This window comes from Salminus brasiliensis, chromosome 19, assembly GCF_030463535.1.
Source record: "Salminus brasiliensis chromosome 19, fSalBra1.hap2, whole genome shotgun sequence".
NCBI lineage: Eukaryota > Metazoa > Chordata > Actinopteri > Characiformes > Bryconidae > Salminus > Salminus brasiliensis.
Window position 1 is genome coordinate 14,533,073 of NC_132896.1, and position 19,074 is coordinate 14,552,146.

The 19,074-nt window shown below is 40.1% G+C and overlaps 1 protein-coding gene across 1 annotated transcript; it reads left to right on the forward strand.

Moving 5' to 3' along the window:
• The first annotated feature begins 3,289 nt into the window (after positions 1-3,289).
• Positions 3,290-16,070, forward strand: cyp4v2b (cytochrome P450, family 4, subfamily V, member 2b). The gene is made up of 11 exons (XM_072663649.1): positions 3,290-3,482; positions 3,601-3,713; positions 4,399-4,484; positions 4,939-5,129; positions 5,266-5,335; positions 7,810-7,936; positions 9,286-9,456; positions 9,659-9,761; positions 11,362-11,496; positions 11,904-12,083; positions 15,508-16,070. Exons 1-11 carry the CDS (start codon positions 3,290-3,292, stop codon positions 15,669-15,671), a joined length of 1,533 nt encoding a protein of 510 aa, XP_072519750.1. The 3' UTR covers positions 15,672-16,070.
• The last annotated feature ends 3,004 nt before the right edge of the window (positions 16,071-19,074 follow it).

Below are 19,074 nucleotides of genomic sequence, written 5' to 3' on the forward strand. Positions count from 1 at the left end.
TTTGAAGTTTGAATTCACCCTCAAGGTGGCTGTAGTATAGCACTGGTTGAAGCCCATGATCAGCTTACAGTGTGACCTAGCCAAGCTAAAGTGTGGCCTCCACACGTTGGGGTTAGTTGTATTACAATGCATTATGACTAAAGCTGTGTATTCAGTATGTATGAATATACATTTTCTTATTTAATCATATTCATTTGCATATGCATGTATTTAGGTTGGTAGCTTTTAAACGTATTTAGAAACAAACTAAATGTGTTACTCAGTGCCCTGTGCTCCCCTACACAACAGCTACAAAACCATGCTGAAAAAAATGAAGTGAAATGGTGAGATTAAGGGCCTAAGGGATGCACCAATCTGATACTGGGTCGGAAATCTGTCCAGATACTAACATAATTAGCTGGATTGGGTATCGGGTAATTAGGCCGATTCACGGGACCAATCCATTCACTGAACCCGATTCCCACGCCAATTTCAGAATAAAAGTCCTGCGCCCAGCACAATTATTTATTTTTATGGACAAATAATGTTTTAGATTTAGTTTTATAATTTTTTTTAAAAGTAATGTTTAAATCCTGATGCCTTAAGTCTCTCCCACATGGTGAAGTATGCGCTTTATTAAATAAACAGTGATATCAGCCCATATGCAAAGTTTATGTATCATATCGTAACAGAAATAGTCGGAAATCTGGGTCGGAAATCTGTCCAGATACTAACATAATTAGCTGGATTGGGTATTAGATAATTAGGCCGATCCACGGGACCAATCCATTCACTGAACCCGATTCCCACGCCAATTTCAGAATAAAAGTCCTGCGCCCAGCACAATTATTTATTTTTATGGACAAATAATGTTTTGGATTTAGTTTTATAATTTTTTTTAAAAGTAATGTTTAAATCCTGATGCCTTAAGTCTCTCCCACATGGTGAAGTATGCGCTTTATTAAATAAACAGTAATATCAGCCCATATGCAAAGTTTATGTATCATATCGTAACAGAAATAGTTGAACCGGTGCATCCCTAAATGGATGAGAATGAGATGGAAAAGAGTTATTTTCCGCACATTTTAAATGCCAAATCTCTATGTACGTTTATTCAGCCCAATAAATAGACATTTTTACTGCAGCTGTAGAGGTTTGTTTCATGTGTTGCTGAAAAGTCAATAAGTTACACTGCAGATACTATTAAAATATGACTAGCAGTGACATTCCTGCAATAAAGCTACACTGGTGTAAGTGGACTAGTATCCAGCAAATTGAGTGCTTAGTTAGCAGTGGACTGGAGTTTCACTGCTAACAATGGGATGATTGGCTTAGACTGACAATGTATGTGTGTCATTTGTCTTTGCTCGTTCAAATATATTATATTAAATACAGTGTATTAATGTTTTTATTAACTTTATTTTAAACTTAACAGTGTATTATTTTTATTAATATTGAAAAAAAACAGTTACTCCTAATCTACAGTAAATATATCTTTATAACATGAAAAAAGTTTGGAAACTCTAAGATTTGCAAAGACTCTTGGGTTGTCTGAGACCTTTTTGATAAGGTTATTAGCAAAACAGGTGTGGGGTGTGTATGTCACCAACTGTAATTTGGAATCAACCTTGTGCTAATAGTCTTTAAACATGAGCACCTGTAAGCAACTATCTTTAGATCTGAAAGCACATGTAATCGACGCCCACAAGGCAGGGGGCAGCTATAAGGAGACCAGTGTTTTCAGCTTGTTTTTTAAACAGTAAAGAAAATACGAAAAAAATGTTTGCTGTTGTGCAAAAACCTTCACAACTTCGCAGGACAAAACAAAAACTTCTAAGCTTACAATGAAGGTCTTTTTGGAGCATTTCTATTGGTCCATTCATGACATTTTTAAATTAAAAAAACAATTCAAGTTATATGAAAGAAAAGTATTTGTCTGTTTTTATACATAAATGTAACCTAACCTGATGAGGCAAAACATTATGTCCACTCACTGGTAAGACAACAGTGCACATCAGTTCGTCTTCATAGTCAACATGCTGAATGCAGGAGAAATGGACAGTGTGAAGACCTGAGAGATGTTGACCAAGGCCAGATCGTTATGGCCAGATGCCTAGAATAGTAGCATCTCTAAAATTGCAAGGCCTGCACGGTTCTTTTGTGGTCAGCAGTGGTGAGTACCGACCTACAGGGGTCAGAGGAGGGACAAACGACGGACCAGCGTCAGGATGTTTTTAATGATGATTGCAAGAGAAATTTGTCACAATCCATGAATAAGTCTTCAGGCCTGTCATAGTGTTCCCTGTCCATTGTCAGAACTACACTATATACACTGTATGTCCAAATGTATGTGGACACCCCTTGTAATGAGTGGATTCAGCTACTTCAAGTTGCCCCCATTGCTGACACAGATGAACCTGTGTATGTGTGTAATTATTACATTTTGATATACAAATAACAACTGAAAATACAAAGAACAACTGCCAGATTCAAATTATGTCAAAAAGTGAAAAACTGCAAAAATGGAGAGTTTTCGTATGATGGGGACATATATATATATATAAAACTCTCCATTTTTGCACACATATATATATATATTATATATACACAGCATCTAATACATTATAATACATAATTATTATATTATTAATATTATTAGTATGCATGCCCGATTGCTCATTTAATTGACAACATAATTAATAGACTAAATTAATGTAACTGATAGTGACAGTCAATGCACAAGCACAACATAGCTATGTTTAAGGATGATGGTTATATGTAGTGAATCATGCAATGTCTTTTTTTGTCATCACAAAAGCAAATAAATTAAAATGGGTTTTGCATATGTTCCATATATGAAGTGAACAAATTCAGTTTTCTATGAAATGTGTGTTTTAAAGTGTTTGTGTGAAAGCCTGTGTTATGGGGTGTTCACATTTCTACATTGGCATTCTGCTCAGCTTCTCCAAGGAAGTAAACATTGGAACTAGAAGAAACAGACTTGGCAGAGCAGGGAAATGGAGGAAAAGGCTGGTGAATGTTGAAAACACACACACACACACACACACACGTTGTTTTCTGCAATCATCCAAATTAAAGAACAGATTACATCGCAGTACAGTACCAGCTTTTCTTCTGCCCATCTCCCGTCTGTCAATGATTTAGCTGAGGGCCATAAATACACCACTGTGTCCCAGTGATCCTTTTTTCTGTTTGTTGAACGCTGAAACAGTTCAGTCTGAAGTTCATGTGAGAGCAGCTCGTTAGCTTTTTCAGAAGCGCTTGCCGAAGCCAACTCCATTACAGCAAAATGGCCATTCTGTTTGGATTATACACCCTGGGGAGCATAACTTCAATCATCCTACTTATTCTGCTGGCATGCATCACATTTCAACCACTTAAAAGGTATATACACAAATGGAGTGAGATGAGGCCAATTCCCGGAATGGAGGGTGCCTTCCCAATCATTGGCAATGCTCTGCAGTTCAAAGCCAATGCAGCAGGTAAGGTATTATGGCCATCTGTTTGCCTCACTGGGTATAGGTATTCGAACAGAGCTAAATGCAGCCTGAATGACAAAGACATGGCACACTGGGTTTTATGTTTGTCTGTCTTTTGAAGATTTCTTCAACCAGATTGTTCAGGGCACTGATGAGTACAGACACATGCCTCTGGCGAAGGTTTGGGTGGGTCCCGTCCCTTTCCTCGTCTTGTATCATGCCGAGACCATTGAGGTGTGTATTGCGGAAGCGCTAGCAGCAACATTTTTGCCCTGCATCTCTTGCCAACATGATGCGATGAATCATTTTCATATGGTCACTCTATGTGCTGCTGAAAAGGGGCCAGCATTTGATCCAAGTTTGCAAATAACAAAAAGTCTGTTCATTTCCAGTGTGTTTAGATCATAACTATAATGGCCTTAAACCTTTAAACATCAGGTTTATTATTCAGTTATTCATTCATCCAGTAAAAACATTGTAAAGGCTCAGGTTTTTGTTGAGAACATCTCAGACCTTGATTAGCAAATCAGGCCTAACACATATCAAGCATTTCCAAGCTTTATACATTTTTGGACTCTTTAAACCTTGTGCTGACACTCATCAAACACAGGCCCATCTAAGCAACTGTCTATAGCTCTGAAAACAAAAGTAATCAATGGCCAAGGAAACCCTCGAGGAGGCCATATATATGACCAAGAACCTGAGAGAACATCTAGCTAATGTTAATAGGGGGCACACCATTGATGATCAAACACATATGAATTAGCTCATTATCAGTTAGGCCTAATAACCAGGTTTGGTGGGTGTGTTTGAATATGGAAACCGAACAGTGCTAGACAGGCCCTCCTGGACTGGAGTTTAAGGATGTTTACAAAGTTTTTATTCCAGATAACTTATTCCAAACCCTGTTTTCTTTCAGGCTGTCCTAAGCAATTCCAGACACCTTGACAAGTCCTTCTCCTACAGATTCCTGCAACCATGGCTTGGCACAGGTCTACTGACCAGGTAAAGGTCCAACACCACATGGCAGCACAGTATTGATGGTTCTACCATCTGAATCAATGCTTTTAGTTAAGAAAAGGCTTCATGTACAGGCAGGTTCACTTTCAGGCCAGCATCTCTCACCTCTACTATCCTGCCCCCAAAAAAATGATATTAAAAATCGTCTGTTGCTTTATAAGGTGACATGCAAGCCTTGTACAGTCACGACTTATACAACAAAGGTGCTTGTGCCAGCTGGACTGCACAAACATCCAAAATCACAGGGTTTTGCGGTCAGCCAGACCGGACTACAGGTCACTGTTCATCTGTTATCAGTGAACAAACAACCAAACCACCAAGCCCCCTTCCTCCCTCCCCCAAAATGTATCAGGAAGCAATGGCCATCTAGGGTATATGGCAAAGTTAAGTTGTGAGAGCAGCCATGTGCATGTCATGATTCGCCTCCCACATGCTACAGCACAGGAGACAAGTGGCGCAGCCGACGCAAAATGCTGACCCCGACATTCCACTTCTCTATCCTCACCGACTTCCTGGACGTGATGAACGAACAATGTGATATTTTGATCCAGAAGATGCAGAAGCATGTAGGCGGACAGCCATTCAACTGCTTCAGCTACATCACACTCTGTGCTCTGGACATCATATGTGGTTAGAATACTCCCTCTCTTTTACCCTCTTCTTCCTTTTGCTTTGAGCCAACAACACTCACTCACGTTTTCATAATGCACTGTCATTGAAATGACTTGCCAAATTGTTTGCTAACTATTGTCTATATATCTGATAGAAACTGCAATGGGCAAGAGGATCTACGCTCAGAGCAACGCCGACTCTGAATATGTGCAAAGTGTGTATAAGTAAGTGGCGACGTTCTCATGAACTTAGATGTGTTTAACCATATCCTTCTGTAAAAGCCAAACATCTGCAACATCTGACCAACTATAAAGCAGAGAATTTCCAGAGTAGCATCAGCATCAGTAGCGACAGATTCCAAGACACTTCTGTTCAACAACTCTCCCATACTTAGTACGATGGTTTTTAGTCAAAATGTGCTGCACAGAATTCCAGAGAAACCTGCCATTTCCGACATGTCTACAGTGATGGTGACAGAAACGAGACATTTGTTATAGTTTATATCTTTTAAGCTCAACATGAAATAGTTATAAAAACACTGTCTGATTTCTTAGACATTGTTGCACAATGCATCAAGGACACCCTGTCCTGCACATTTTAGGGTTTACCCTGTTTCCCACCTAAACCAGCTAATCAGAAAATGAGCAAGCCCTTCCTGAATTGAAGGTAGTGTGTTAGAGCAGGAAACCATTAACATGTGCAGGGCAGTTGTTCCTTCAATACAATATTTTATGGTATTGTGATAAATTTTGTATGCTTTTGTATGATATTGTGTTTCGTATAGAAGCTTAAAAGACCTACGTTCTTTAGAACCAGGGTTGGTACCCACTGCCTTAGACCAAAACTTTATGTTTTGTAAAACAATGTCTAGGGCATCAGACAGTGTTTTCATAAATATTTCATATAGAAGCTTAAAAGACAAAAAATATAACAGATGTCTCGTTTCTGTCACCATCACTGTGAACATGTCTGACATTGCAGGGTTCTCTGGAATTTTGCAATTCCCATTAAACCACTCTGAAAGGCTTTGTTTAAAATCTTATTAATTTAATTATGCAGAATCTATGATAAATGGATGGTGGGCCGAAAGTGTTACTGCAAACGTCACTCACCAAAGACTATCCCCACCAGTTTGTACAGACGTCCCTGTACGAACAACATGCTTCATGACAAACAGTGTAATTAGTCTGGCCCACCCCTACTACTAAGACTTTAAAAGGAAATGGTGTGAACACAGTTATTTGTGTATTGAATTACACAAATATTCAACAACCTTCTGCATTGACAGGAGTACATGTAAATGAACTTTAAAGGTTCTATATCTGACATTTTAAACATTACTATAGTAGCAAACAACTAATGTTGAAGTAAAGATGTAATGGAGTAAAGGCACCCTGAGCAAAAAATCAAGTCACACACCCTCTGTGTGTGTTGTTGTCTGCTCTTTGTTTGTATAGGCAGTTTGTCCATTTTTTGCATTTTAGCCCCTTCCTATGGTTGTTAGCACATTAGCATTGCAGCTATCCTGCTCAAATCCTGCAGAGCCAAGCTGTTAGCATCATGGTTATTTTACTTAAATCAAGCTGATCCCGGCGGTTACCATTGCGGGTTCACCAGGCTTTGAGCAGCAGTTGAGCTCAGCAGAGCTCGAGCAGGATAGCCATCCAGCACAGCAGCCGGGCTCAACAGAGCTTAAGCAGGATAGCAACAGTAGCACAGCAGTTGGGAAAAGAAAGGAATCAAATTAAATAGAGTACACAGGCAGGACATGGGGAGAACACCGAGAGGCACTGGCGTTCTCACATCTAGAGATGGCGGCCAAACCGGTGCCTCTTCATCTGGCTGCTCCGTGGTGCTCATCTGTATTTAGCAGCTGCTTTCTCTGGGCTACAACACTGTGCTGAGAACACGGACAGGGCGGAGGAGGCATGGCTGAATACAAAGCATTTGTTTTCGGTCAAATTGCCAAACATTTTTAACCTTAAATTCAGCTCAACATCTGAACCTATCCTACACCTGACCTTAACCCTATCACTCACAATTGTGGTGTGGATTAACAGTTTAGAATCTGCAGAAGAATTTCCCTACTTGTTTGTGCTGAATGAGGAATAATAGAAATCATGCTTTTGCTATCACAACAGTCTCACTGATAATGTTTTATGAAGAAAAAAAAAAGTTGTCTGCCTACTCCATTCCCAAGCCAGGACTGAAGCTGGCCCAGCTGTCGTAACAGCAGCTTTATCACATCACAGAGATATAAATCTGTTAAAAAGTCTGGACATGAAACCTTTGTACACTGTTCCAGAGGCAGTCGAGGTAAGGGAGCATCCAAAAAGCTCACAGGGATGCATCTGCACAATCTTTTGCAAAGATGAATAAAGACTGAAAAGAATGCTAACACATAGAAATACAGAGGTCATGCATGTATCCCTCAGGAGAGCGTGCACAAGATGTATGTCCTATTCTCTGTAATTGTCCTGGTAACACAAAGAACATAAGAGAAGGAAAAAAAGGATCCTGCTATCTATTAGTCATTGTCACGTTTGTGTAAAAGCACAAACTCTGTCAGCAGAACCGGATCACCTTAGAGGACGATGTAGAATAGCACATGCTCTGCATTTCTGTTTGGACCCATATGTAGACTTTGCTTTGTCAAATGTAAACATGTAAACCCTACACTACAATTTAACCCCTGCAGGATGAGTGACATCATCACTCGGAGACAGAGAGCGCCATGGTGGTGGTCTGACTGTATTTACAATGCATTTGGAGAGGGTAAAGAACACGCCAAGAGACTCAAGATCCTACACTCCTTCACTGCCAGTGTAAGTGACTGTATTTATGGTTATGATACCCTTATATATTGACAATATGCTGCCTGTCAAACTATTTCGTTACCAATAAGAACATCAACTTAATAACTTAACATAAATAGAAAAGCTGTTCGGATCAGTGGTCATTGACTGTGTTCCTGAAGATCTACCTTCTTGCCTAGTCTGGTTCCAACCACTATCTGCCACACCTTCTTTTGCTTATCTTTTTCTGAGGTCCTTCATTGGCTGGATCAGAGGCATTCATGTTAGGTAAGGGGTGGACAGCATGTTAAAGACAGGTTAAAGCCAAAGTGTGGAACGTAGGTCATGTGAAATCTATGGGCATTTGCTCTTCATTTTAACAATATAGACCTGAAGAATTGTTTTTAAAATCTTTTAAAAATAGATCTGTATCCATATTTCTAAATAAATAACTAAATATTTAATGTGGTACCCCGATGCGCTCACATCTTTGAAACTGAAATAGCAGATGAAAGTACTACCTTGATAATACTGCCATGTGTAATATTAGCTCTCATCTGAACTCTACACTTTTGGACAAAATAACTGTTTTTAACAGTAATTAAACAGTCAAATCATTATTTACGCCAATGCACCTCAGCACTCAGCGCCCCCTCTGTAACTTTACATGGTCTGCTGACGCTTCATGGTTGAGTTGCTGTGGCTTCTAAATGCTTCCACTTTTTAATAATACCACTCACAATTGATGGTGGAATATCTAGGAGGGAAGAAATTTCACCACCTGGTCTGCAGTTGCAGTGGTGGCATCCTATTACAGCAGTTGGGGGTAGGGTACCTTGTTCAGGGGCCCCTTAGTCATGGATTCCGGTCCTATGGATCGGAACAGTGACCTTTCAGTCCCAATCCTGCTTCTCCTTTAGCATTTCCCAGCTAAGAAAGCAGAGTTCATAAATTCTGCTGCACCTCTGGACCTCTGGAGGTTGAGGGCCTTGTGCAAGGGCCCAAGTGACATCTTAGTGGACCTGGTTATTCAAACCACAACCCTGTGATCAATTAACTCAGCACTGTAATCAATACAGTGACAAGGTATTTGGATGATAGCTATGAATAAGACTGGAGGAGAACTATATTTTTGTAGAATAAATTAAAAGAATATTTATTGTTTTTGTATTTATCTTAATATTAGTGTATTTTTCAGAACAAGCAACCTCTTTTTCAGTGTCATTTTAAAGGTGCAGCTCTTTGCAAAAATGCATTTGGTTTCTGCAGTTGCCTGAATTTAGCCCTAGCTTTGAGCAAAAGCACTAAAGCTTCTGATGAAAAATATTTCATGTAAAATCTGACCTAGAAGAGTCTGTGATGATGTTTGTGAACTGAAGGTGATCAAAGAGAGAGCACTGCACATGAGTGAAGGATCAGACAGTGAGTCAGATCAGGGCTCAAGAAAGCGAAGGGCCTTCTTGGACATGCTGCTAAAAACCACAGATGAAGCCGGCAGCGTGTTGAGCCATGAGGACATTCAGGAGGAAGTGGACACCTTCATGTTTGAGGTACATACATTATAGAACCATGACGAAAACCATTTGAAAAGTCGATGTTTCTATACAGGACCACTATTGTTAAAGTCAGAGACCCTTTTTGCTTAGAGTAGACTAGGACCAGGAAATGTTATGCCTAGCTACTGTAGATAAGTGAAGAAGGTTTTCATATGAGCAGAACATGCATTCAGGATCTTTTTCTTTCCTCTAAAAGGGTCACGACACCACTGCAGCTGCTCTAAATTGGACTTTACATCTAATAGGCTCTCATCAAGACGTCCAGAAAAAAGTGCAGGCTGAGCTGCAGGAGGTGTTTGGTAACACAGCTTACACACCACAGTACTTTTTACAATTCTCAACAAAACTGATTTTCATAATTGTTCATATTTAAAGATTTAAGAGGCCATGTATTACACAGTAATGAGACGCTTCATTAGAGTACATGTTAAAGTATGTGAAAATGTGTTCCTTATTTGAACAATATTACCTTATGGAGGTAATATAACGTAACCAATAAAACTATAGAAAATGTCTTTTAATCATTTGTAAAATGTAATGAATAAAAATGCAATTTTATTGTAAGGAAAACATTAGGACCTTATGTCCTAAAAGCTGGTTTTCCCCCCAGCTCCAACGCACCAGCCCGCAGACGCCAACTATGACCATGAAGTGGCAGCAGACTATGTAAAGTTACAGTGGCAGTTCGAAAAATCTACCCACCCAGGAGAGAGCAAGGCCAATTGTCCTCTCTCTGGGCCTCAACAGCCGGTGGCTAGCAGCATGACTCGGGATTCGAACCTCTGATCATAGCGACAGCGCCTTAGTCCACTGGACCACTCAGGGCCCAGCGTTAGTGTTTAAATGAAATTCATTGTAGACTCTATGATGGAGGGCTTGCCAGACCATACTGCAGAAAAGCAGCCCCAAACCATGACAATAAGCATACTTTTTTTTTGCTCCCACCCCAGACAGGTCTGACCAATAAGCAGAGAGAACGTTCTCGTGGTTTGTTCTGACACTTGAGTGCGCTTGAATTATTCACTGTGTGAAACCAAACCAAACCAAGAGGAAAACGCTCCAAGTATGCACACTCGTTAGCTGATTCAGACCAGAGCAAACACTGTAGGTGTGAAAACACCCTAGTAATTAGTTACTTTATCAGTGTTTAGAGGACTTTGATTAGCATAATTGCAACTTTTTTTTGTTAGTCTATTTGCGATATGCTAAAACTAACTTCAGCTTGCTAACTGTAGCTAACTGCTATAACTGTTAACCTCTGCATGTACTGAGTCAGAGATGCTATGCTGTCATTTGTATTTTCAGTTTAATTTAAAAACATTAGCTTTTGATTTGAGATACCTTGCAAAGGTGTGCTGTCACTGTCAGGCTAAAATCATGTACCTCCAAAATGGCAATTTTTCTGTAAAAGGGGAAAAAACCCTTTATTTTATTTTAGGTAATTTTGGAGCATTTCTATTGGTCTGTTCATCCTGACATTTTGACACAATGTAAAGAACAACTGCTTCACATTGAGACAAAATGACAACAAGTGAAAAACTGCATTACAAGGTTTTTGATAACAGTGACGATGTGCACCAGACATAGCATGACACTTCATTGGAGTGGAGGAATGCAGTGCACAGTGCCAGAATTGAGATACAGGGAATCATTCAGGCTATTCCAGTCTACCTCTCAGTGCAGGAAAGAAACTGGACCTTGTTATGATTTGCTACTGTAGATAAGCAGAGAAGATTTTAATACGAGCAAAACATGCATTCAGAATCCTTTCATTAACTCTGAAAGGGTCACAGCACTTCCTCACTGCCTCAGTGTCCTTCACACTATGGATAAATAACTCTAAGACTGATCTCTCAGATGCCCTCCTTTCTCTTTCTCTTCCTCTGTCCTGACGGGCAGGTTCATCAGACCGCCATGTGGGGGTGGAGGACCTGAAGAGGCTGCGTTACCTGGAGTGTGTCATTAAGGAGAGCCTGCGCATCTTCCCCTCTGTGCCGTTGTTCGCGCGCAGCATCTGCGAGGACTGTCACATAAGTAGGTGACAGCAGACTGTCAGCGTGCCGATCGGGGCGCTGAACGTCGTGAGATCACAAAGAGCTGCGCTGTTTGAAGTCACTGCCATTATTTGCATCTTGTGAAACAGCAGATGCCAGGGCTTCTATTTTCGGCTCCCAGAGTCAGATTCTAAGTGGCCCCAACCCCTTTTTTTCACCTGGCACAGGCACAAGCATTCAGCCGAAAGTTAAATGGAAATGGAAAGGCATATTTTTCTCCCAGCAGTCTTATATGTTGCACGGCACAATGAAAAGCATTGAGGATTCTGTCAAGGAATCGTTCATGGTTACCCTGTTTTAGGTTGCTTTTTAATTGCTCTGATATCTGTGCAGTCTCTGACAGTCCTGCTGTGCTTTTTTCCTGTTTTTTTTGCTACTTTCCTGCAGATGGGTTCAAGGTCCCAGAAGGCGTGAATGCTGTGATCATCCCTTATGCTCTTCATCGTGACCCCCGCTTCTTTCCAGAGCCTGAAGAGTTTAGACCTGAGCGTTTCCTGCCTGAGAACAGTGTAGGAAGACATCCATATGCATACATCCCGTTCTCCGCAGGCCCCAGAAACTGCATCGGTAAGAGTCAGAAGCTGAAAACCATTACTGTATTCAGAAGAGACCTTTAGTCACTACACTGGAGACACAGGAGCACTACGTACACTCTATGTCCAAACGTTTATAGACACTTGCTTCTCCAGAGTGGCTTTTAAAAAATCATGGGTAGTAAAACTGCAGTAATTGCTGCAGTAACAGCCTCTACTCTTCTGCTTTACACTAAATGTTGGAACATTGCTGTGAGAATGTGATGTTGAGGTCAGGTACTGATATTGGATGATTAGTTATAGATCAAAAATCCCACTTAAACATATCCCAGAGATACTGGCTGGAGCTTCAGCACTCTAAAGAAGTCCCCTGCTAAACAGCACTGGATATGGTGACTTGAGACTCGTGTGTCACTGCTTCTTGTGTGTGAGAGGATCTTGTTGTGTTGGCAGTGTTTTTCGATGGTGATTAAACAAGCTGTGCATGCACAACTTAATGCCTGACCTGAGCTGAACTCACTTATTAAAAGGAGCGTCTGGATACTTTTGTACATATCGTGTAGAATAAAGGACTATTAAATAGAATACTATTATAGAGAACAGAACAATATCACATAGTAATATTATATATTTTATCATAAAGCTGCTAAACTGGATTCTGTGGCATGTGACACTTTTAATTGGTGGTCTATTTATGTCAATGGGATGTGTGAGTGAAGAACATCCAAATAATGTAAAGGCTCAACAAGGGTTAGTGAGGATATAGGATCTATTTGTACCTGTATTTCTAAGACCGTAACATGTCGCGCAAAACATTGCATCTCCAAAATATCATCTTTTTTTCCAGATGAAAAGAAAATGCTTCTTAACTTTCGGTTTAAGTCAATGAAAAATAATTTTATTCCAAGTCATTTTGGAGCATTACTGGTCCATGCATCCTGAAAGTTTGATACAATGTACAGAACAATTGGAAGATATTAAGATATTATATAAGAAATAGAGTCAAAAGTTTTGGGACACCTGCTCATTCATTGTTTCTTCCGAAATCAAGGATATTGATATTGATATCTCAGAATTGAGATACAGTTAAAAGTAGAATGTTTCTTAACTTTTTTATAATAATTATATTTATATAATTATAATTTTATTCCAAGTCATTTTGGAGCAATTTTACTGGTCCATGCACCCTGAAAGTTCGATACAATGTACAGAACAATTGGAAGATATTATATTAGAAATTTAATCAAAAGTTTTGGGACACCTGCTCATTCATTGTTTCTTCCGAAATCAAGGATATCAAGAAAGAGTCCTGCTATTGGATTTTGGATGATTACTACCCCATCTCATCTCCAACTCCACCCAAAAGTATTGGATGGAGCACCATCATCCCAGAGAACACAGTTTCACTGCTCCACAGCTTAATGCTGAGAGACTTTACACCCCTTTAGCCCACACCATCATATTTTCATGTTTTAAGTCACTTTGAGATTCAGTATAGTGAATAGTGAATTTTGAGACATTTTCAGCCTCCCTCTCTCACACTGCATGAATTTCCATGACGGTACAAAAGGCCTATATGGCTGCAACCTGTAACTTTGTCAAGCGCTGCCACAAGCCTCGGAAAGCAGTGACAAACTTGGTGCTTAATTTCCAGGCCAAGGTTACTGTGTTTTATCAGACAGGTCACATCACATTACCGGCACCACTTGTTATGATATGGCATCTCACCGCCATCGCACTCCAATTCTTCCGCAGGCGTCTACTCTGCCCCCTGAATCAATCATCCGTTTAGCGTGGCCCCGCTGAAAGAGAGGAGCGCTGCTAACTTCTCTCCCACATTCATCTCCAGAGAGCGTGGGCCTGTCTCCCACCGCTGAATGAGACAGATTGTCTCTCACCAAGTGGTGCTGGCAGCTCCAGCCCACTGGCCACACAAGAGGAGTGGCATCTAACGAGGGAGAGAGGGAAGAGAGAGAGGCATAGCGAGAGCTGGAGAGTGAGGGAGAGGCTGCTTGCCTCTGGAGATAAATCATTTCAGCTCTCTGTAGTCATGTCCACTACCTCCCAGGGCTCAACTAAAACTCAGAATGCAAAAACCCCAGATGAGAAGCATTGTGAGGTACCTTGGAAAAGTCCTAAAAATTTAGTACATTTAGAAGCCAACCCACAAGAAAGCGAAAATATGTGTTAAGGCCCAGGCCTAGCAACATCTGGTTGCTCCTCTGTTCCTAAATAAAAAGGGTTTGACAGCGCTCATTGAATTGATCAAAACACAGTACAATGGGAAAGTCCAAGGAGCTCCTCACAGATCTGAATAATGATCTTAGATGCATGCAAATTAGGAGTGTCTCTTAGTGAGCCATTTCTAAACAACTGCAGATTACAAGAACATCAATGTTGAGAGGTGTAGCCACTTAGCCATGGTCTGGAAGAAGCCCCATAGTCATAGACAACCCAAGAACCACCAAGGCACATGCAGGCCTTGAATCTGCTGGAACACCAGACTGACTGTCTACAGTCGATTGAGTTGTACATCGCCAAGATGCTTCTGCTCAAAAATGGACACCTTCAGGCTCAGGCTTCAGATTTGCAGCTGACCATTTAGACAAATAAAAAGGCTTCTATAGGAAAGCTTTAAGGTGAGGTGAGACCAAGATATTTGGAGGGGCAAAGGTGAGGCATTCAGCCATAAAAACACTGTACCAAATGTTAAGCATGGTGGCTGTAGCTTAATGCTCTGGGATTGTTTTGCTGTGAAACCCGTAATGAAATAGGAGCGCTACCTTAGGGCTACTCACTGAATTGGCTTCTGCTTGTTTAAATGCTTTCATTAAGAATCAGTTGTTTGTCCTGTCCCACAGTGAGAGCTGGTGTTTACACGTATGTTGTATTGATACATTCTCCAGTGTACTGTATGTACTGTACATAGTGGTTAAAGTCACAAAGGATCCTAATGGTTTGCTTCAGTATTAAAAAAAAAGAAACCTAAAAAAAAGGAATCTAATTTAATGGTTTTGCATCTAAAGCATTTCAAAGCATTTCATCACATTCCTCAGAATTCTCCAGCATAGCCTCACACTATCCCCTATAAGCACATCTGTCTGTTCTTAGAGGACAGTGAGCCCCAAACACACATCAAAGGTGGTTGTGGAACAGATGCAACAGTCTAACATTAAGCTTCTAGAACAGCCTGACCTCAGATAAGTGGACTCTGCTTAAAGGTCAGGTCTGTGCCAGGAGATAAACCAATTTAACGGAACTCTAACAAGAGTGTAAGTCGACTAACTAACCAGAATTCTGCAAGAGCTTTCTTGTGTCTGTACATTTTTGTTCATCCATTTGTCAAGAAGTGTTTTTTTTTTCATACTATCTAAGGAGCGTTTGACATTTCCAAATGATATCAGTTAATCAGCCCTAACTGTGTAAAAACAAGTGTGTGTGCATATGTGTGTCTCCAGGCCAGCGCTTCGCACTGATGGAGGAGAAGGTGGTTCTTGCCACTGTCTTGCGTCACTTTGACGTGCAGGCATGTCAAAGTCGCGATGATCTGCGGCCCCTGGGGGAGCTCATCCTGCGTCCAGAGAAGGGAATTTGGATCAGACTACACAGGAGGGCCAACTGATCCCCAGCCACTAAATCTTCCGTGCAAGCTCTTCATGCTGCGAGGACGTTTGGTCACTGGTCATTTTGTGGTGAATTATAGTCTGCACAGACACCTACAAGGCACAGCAATTCTCTAGTAGCCTATTTGAGAACCCAGTGCACTTAGACTCACTGACTCGGCTTCTGCTTGTTTAAATGCTTTCATTAAGAATCAGTTGTTTGTCTTGTCTTACAGTGAGAGCTGGTGTTTACACCAATGTTGTATTGATACATTCTCCAGTGTACTGTATGTACTGTACATAGTGGTTAAAGTCCCAGAGGATCCTAATTGTTTGCTTCAGTATTGGGAAAAAAAAGAAACTCAGCATGGGAATCTAATTTAGCAGTTTTGTATCTAAAACATTTGCAAATAAAGAGACGCTGATGAGGATTAAATGATGGTTATTATTTCATTATATTGTTATCCAATTTCTATTTATCTTCTTTCTCTTCTTACTTTTCGTTCTGCTAGCTATTTTCCAAGCCTCACAGTTTTCCTTTTTCAGATATCAGCATCTTTCCAAATCCAGAATGTTTGGTCTGATTCAGGCTTGTAAACATCTTTTTAATCAGACGCATGGTTTCTGCATATCAATGGATTTTTATGCTTTTTCCCTATAGGAATGAATGGGATGCAAAAGTCTGTGCACTCTTTTTATGTGACAATGATATAAATACCCACATACCCAACCACCCATACTAGTAACACCCAATCACAGCAACCACTTGAGACACCTGAGCAACCACCTGACATACCATAGCAACTTCCTAGCTACACCCTAGCAACCAATACAGAACACCAAAGCAAATACCTGGAATATCACAGCAACCAAGAGGGTTGCAGCAGTATACCGGTTTTGGATATACCATGGTATGAAAATGAATGGTTATTATAACGCGTACATTTGTCTAATACCTGAATTGAAAAAAATATATAACCAAAAATACTCCCCCAAATATACACCATAATAATAATAATAATAACAAGAGAAATAACTGTAAAACACCAAATACTGTGATACCATAAAACCGTGATATTTATGAAGGGGTTATTATAATGTAAAAATCTCATACTGTTGCAACCCTAGCAACACTATAGCAACTACTTATCAACACCCTAGCAAATACCTGGGATATTGCAGCAACCACTAGGGTTGCAGCATCATACCAGTTTTAGGTATACTGTTTAGATATGAAAATTGATGGTTATGATAATGTGTACATTTGTCTAATATCTGTATTTAAAAACATATAGTAATATATAACATATACATAATTATAATAACAACAACAAGAGAAAGAACTGTAAAATACCAAATACTGTGATACCATAAAACTGTGATATTTATGAGGGGGTTATTATAGTGTGAAAATCTCATACCGTTGCAACCCTAGCAACATCATAGCAACCACTTAGCAACACCATAACCCGAGATACTAGCAACAATCTAGCAAAGCTAGCAACACCACAAACACCTACCAACACCATAGCAACCAGCAAGCGACACCCTAACCATTTTGCAGTGTCTTTAAGTGCACTTTTCTTTGTATATTAAATATTATTTAGGTTTTAGGTATTGTCCTTTGTTACAATATACAGACTAGATGAGCTGATTACAACAGATTGCTTTGAAAAGGATCAAAATTAATCTAAATGTTTTGCTTCTAAACATACTTTGGCATTGAAACAGCCCACTATGTATTTTGAATGAGCTCCAACATAGTTTCATTATTGGTCTGACTGTTAGCTTCTCAAATTCCTCTCTTCTCCAGCTCAGCTGTAGAATATCCAAACAAAGCTACCAGCACTGCCGTCCTAGGAGCTCTTAATTATTGGGCCAGCCCCAGGATTGTTTTTTTCGCCGGCGAAAACAAACCATTGGCAGGAGAACCATCTGACTAAATAGGATGTGAGCACTAGGTGCCATACCGATTTCCCTCATCGCTTTCCTACAGCACGCGCTCTCAGTATCTGTGACATTTCCATCTGCTTGATGTTCCCTAGAATGGAATTTATTGTGTGCTTTTAATATCATTCAGGCAGGATTATCTGCTTGACTGTATATTGCGTTATGCCAAAAAAGCATTCCAGCATATGTGTCAAGATGGGTCATTTTTCATCCTTTGTGCTTATATTTGGGTTATGAATTTCAAAGGGGGTTTAAATTAGCTGAAGCACATTTACCTTTCAGTAAGTCACAGACTTACACAGTCTGTTTGCCATGTGCCATGCCGTACTTGGCAATGGAGTGAAGTTCAGCTCAGTGAGGTGAAGTTCAGAATAGTCGTGCCTTTGTTGTTGATTAGGGCTATCTATTATCGAGGCTTAATAACTGTTCAAACACTCTTATTGACTCCACATAAAACCTCGCCTCTGACTCCAGCATGCATTCATTACAGCAGGTGAGCGCAAGGAAATTGCATTGTGATACATAGGACATTTTCTAATCATCTTCTAATTGTAGAGTAATTAGTGCAGCAATAACAACGCTGTCTGGGAGTAAACACACAATTAATGACACAGCATTTCGTAACATCTGGGCTTTCTTTATTCCTCCGCTGGTGCGACAGCAATATCAGTCACTCTTTAAGCACGTTTGATGCCTTTCCACTAATTAAAATGATAGCAAACTCACTGCACTCTTAGTCACCCAGCAGTACCACGTTACCTTTTTTTGCAGGGTGACTAAACGCTGACTGAGAGTCTGACTTTTGGCTTCAGTAATTTAAAGTGTCAGTCAAAAACACTTTTAAAAATAAGACTCCCTAAATGGTTCTTGGCGTAGATGATAAGGTTCTAGAAAAAATCCTACAACTGGTGTAGAATCTTTGCCTTATGTGGATGCCTCACACTCAGGCACCACACTTATAAACATGGTGCTTTAAAGAACTATCTGTTGATAGGTTCTTGAAAGGAAAACAAATGTTCCTCTATGGGATTGCATCTTTATTAGAAAAAATGTGTCAGAATCAAGATTATTTATTGCCACAAACAGCTTTAGTTGCAATAGGAATATGTGTAATATGTGTAACCTAATAACCTCAAAAAATAAACAAGAAGTGAAGTGTAGAGGTGTCACAAAGACTGTAGCTGCATAGCAAAGTCTAGGCTGTGGTTGAGGTAGGGCAGGTCCTCGGTAGGACCGCTCTATGAAGATTACTTCCTAGTAGCCAACTGGTCACACAAATGGAAAAATTAACGAGGCACCAGGGTGATGTCACCAGAAATGACCAATACAACGGCAAACTATTGCATACCAGACTTCACAGCAAACACCAATATGGTAAGATTATAGGTGCCATATAATTTTTAAAACAATTTAATGACTTTTATCCACCTCTTGAAATGTCATTTGGTTCTGTCATTATGCAACACTGGGAAC

Bases quoted from the DNA above. Each gene is read 5' to 3' on its own strand.
- cyp4v2b (XM_072663649.1), top strand. From the start codon at position 3,290: ATGGCCATTCTGTTTGGATTATACACCCTGGGGAGCATAACTTCAATC. The intron at 5,336-7,809 runs GTAAGTGGCGAC...TAACCCCTGCAG, and splicing joins TATGTGCAAAGTGTGTATAA to GATGAGTGACATCATCACTC. The intron at 9,457-9,658 runs GTACATACATTA...TTCCTCTAAAAG, and splicing joins TGGACACCTTCATGTTTGAG to GGTCACGACACCACTGCAGC.